Source organism: Trichoplax adhaerens, genomic scaffold (genome assembly GCF_000150275.1).
Source record: "Trichoplax adhaerens TRIADscaffold_127 genomic scaffold, whole genome shotgun sequence".
Taxonomy (NCBI): Eukaryota; Metazoa; Placozoa; class Uniplacotomia; order Trichoplacea; family Trichoplacidae; genus Trichoplax; species Trichoplax adhaerens.
The window spans coordinates 12287-13960 of record NW_002061059.1 but is presented as its reverse complement, the minus strand read 5'-3'; the positions used below and the strand labels follow the sequence as shown (position 1 = coordinate 13960).

The window sequence follows — 1674 nt, the reverse complement described above, 5'->3', positions numbered from 1 at the left end:
CGACTTTGCTATTGATTATTCTCGCCCGATTACCCCGACCTCTAAAGTAGTTGGACCTATACTTCCTAAGCCCGCAAAACCATTGCCTGATGATTTACAGCAGTTCATGGCGAGCAATCCTAAAGGAACCGTGCTAGTCTCGTTTGGCTCAGTCGTAACTGCCTTAAAGTATGTGACCAATATCACTATGTTATTTGATACCTTTGGTCAGTTACCATATAATTTCATTTGGAAAAATACAGAGGAAATTCCTGATAACATCGCTCCCAATATTAAAATTGTGAAATGGGTACCTCAAAACGATATTCTTGGCCATCCAAACACCAAGGCATTTATAACACATTGTGGTATGAATAGCCTTCTTGAAGGTGCATATCATGGTGTACCTATGGTTGGGATTCCAGTTGCTGGTGATCAAGTAATTCACGCAACAAAAATATCATCTAAACACGTAGGTGTAACACTCAATGTTAAAGAAATGACACAAAGCGATCTGTATTATGCAATTATGAATGTTACTACCCGACAAGACATTATAAATAGCTCTATGCAAGTTTCCAAACTAATTCAAAATAGACCGAATGGTAGAACGCCTGTGGAAGAAGCTGCTGATTGGATGGAATATGCATTAAATTGTGATGGTGGCGAATATTTGCGAACTGAGGAGTATAATCTGCGATGGTACGAACTGCATTTAATAGACGTTTATGTAGTTTTATTAGTGTTACTTGCGATTACGGTTAAAATTTTGCAGTTGATTTGGAGAGGTGTAAAAGCCCTCTGCTGCGCCAAAGCTCCTAAAGAGAAAATTTCATAATGTAAATGTAGCTTATGCTTGTAATTATTTACTCCTAAATTGATTGAGATAAATAGCTATGGCTCTCCGTTAAGTAAAATATTGGCTTTATTCTATACAGTCAAATATGATTATGTAAAACTTTAACGCTGACTTCAATTTATGAAATTATTTCATGCATTACAGTATTAATATGCCAATTTTGGTCACAGTTACTACATTTAAAGGCATCCATTTTACATTCCCTATTTGTTCTCTATCAATGTATCATTGCGTTCATACCATGTACGGATAGATTGAATATTATGTAACGCCTCTGTAAACTACAGTTTATTTTTAAATTATAATTACCACTGATATCAGCTAGACTAGCTATGTATAAAATTGCAATTTTTAAGTACAGGTGAGGTTCAAATTTATTCTTAGAAAGTTCATTTGTTAATACTATATAATATAGTTAATACTGACGACCATTGGTAACTTACTTTTTGCATTGAAAGATGATACATCGAATACCCCATTAACGAATGTTGGGGATAATTTGCTGTTGAATATAAGTTAGAGTTAGGATATTTGCGAGTAGTATAACGAGTAACTTGGTATGGTATTCAAGTTGGCAGCATTAGATTGTTAATATTGACCACTAACATAAATATAGTAATATGCATTGATCTCTCCATTTTCTTGCCTGTTATGCTATTTAAGTCAGACATATAATAACAAGCAAATGACGAAATGTTATTCCTGAAGTCGAAATCTTTGATAGAATTCTAAAATATCCAATGCGTTAAAGTGGCATTACAACACTCTCTTCGCTTCGTTGTTATTAGTGGAATACATTGTCTTTCACGTTTGAAATTGCAGCAAAATTACCAATA

At 34.2% G+C, this 1674-nt stretch overlaps 1 protein-coding gene across 1 annotated transcript; it reads left to right on the top strand.

Annotated features, from left to right (window-relative positions):
* Positions 1 to 106: 106 nt before the first annotated feature.
* TRIADDRAFT_34308 (uncharacterized protein) lies at positions 107 to 817 on the top strand (the record flags this gene model as incomplete). Its single annotated transcript, XM_002118482.1, has 1 exon — positions 107 to 817. The coding sequence occupies one exon, from the start codon at positions 107 to 109 to the stop codon at positions 815 to 817; it is 711 nt and encodes a 236-aa protein (XP_002118518.1).
* Positions 818 to 1674: the final 857 nt, after the last annotated feature.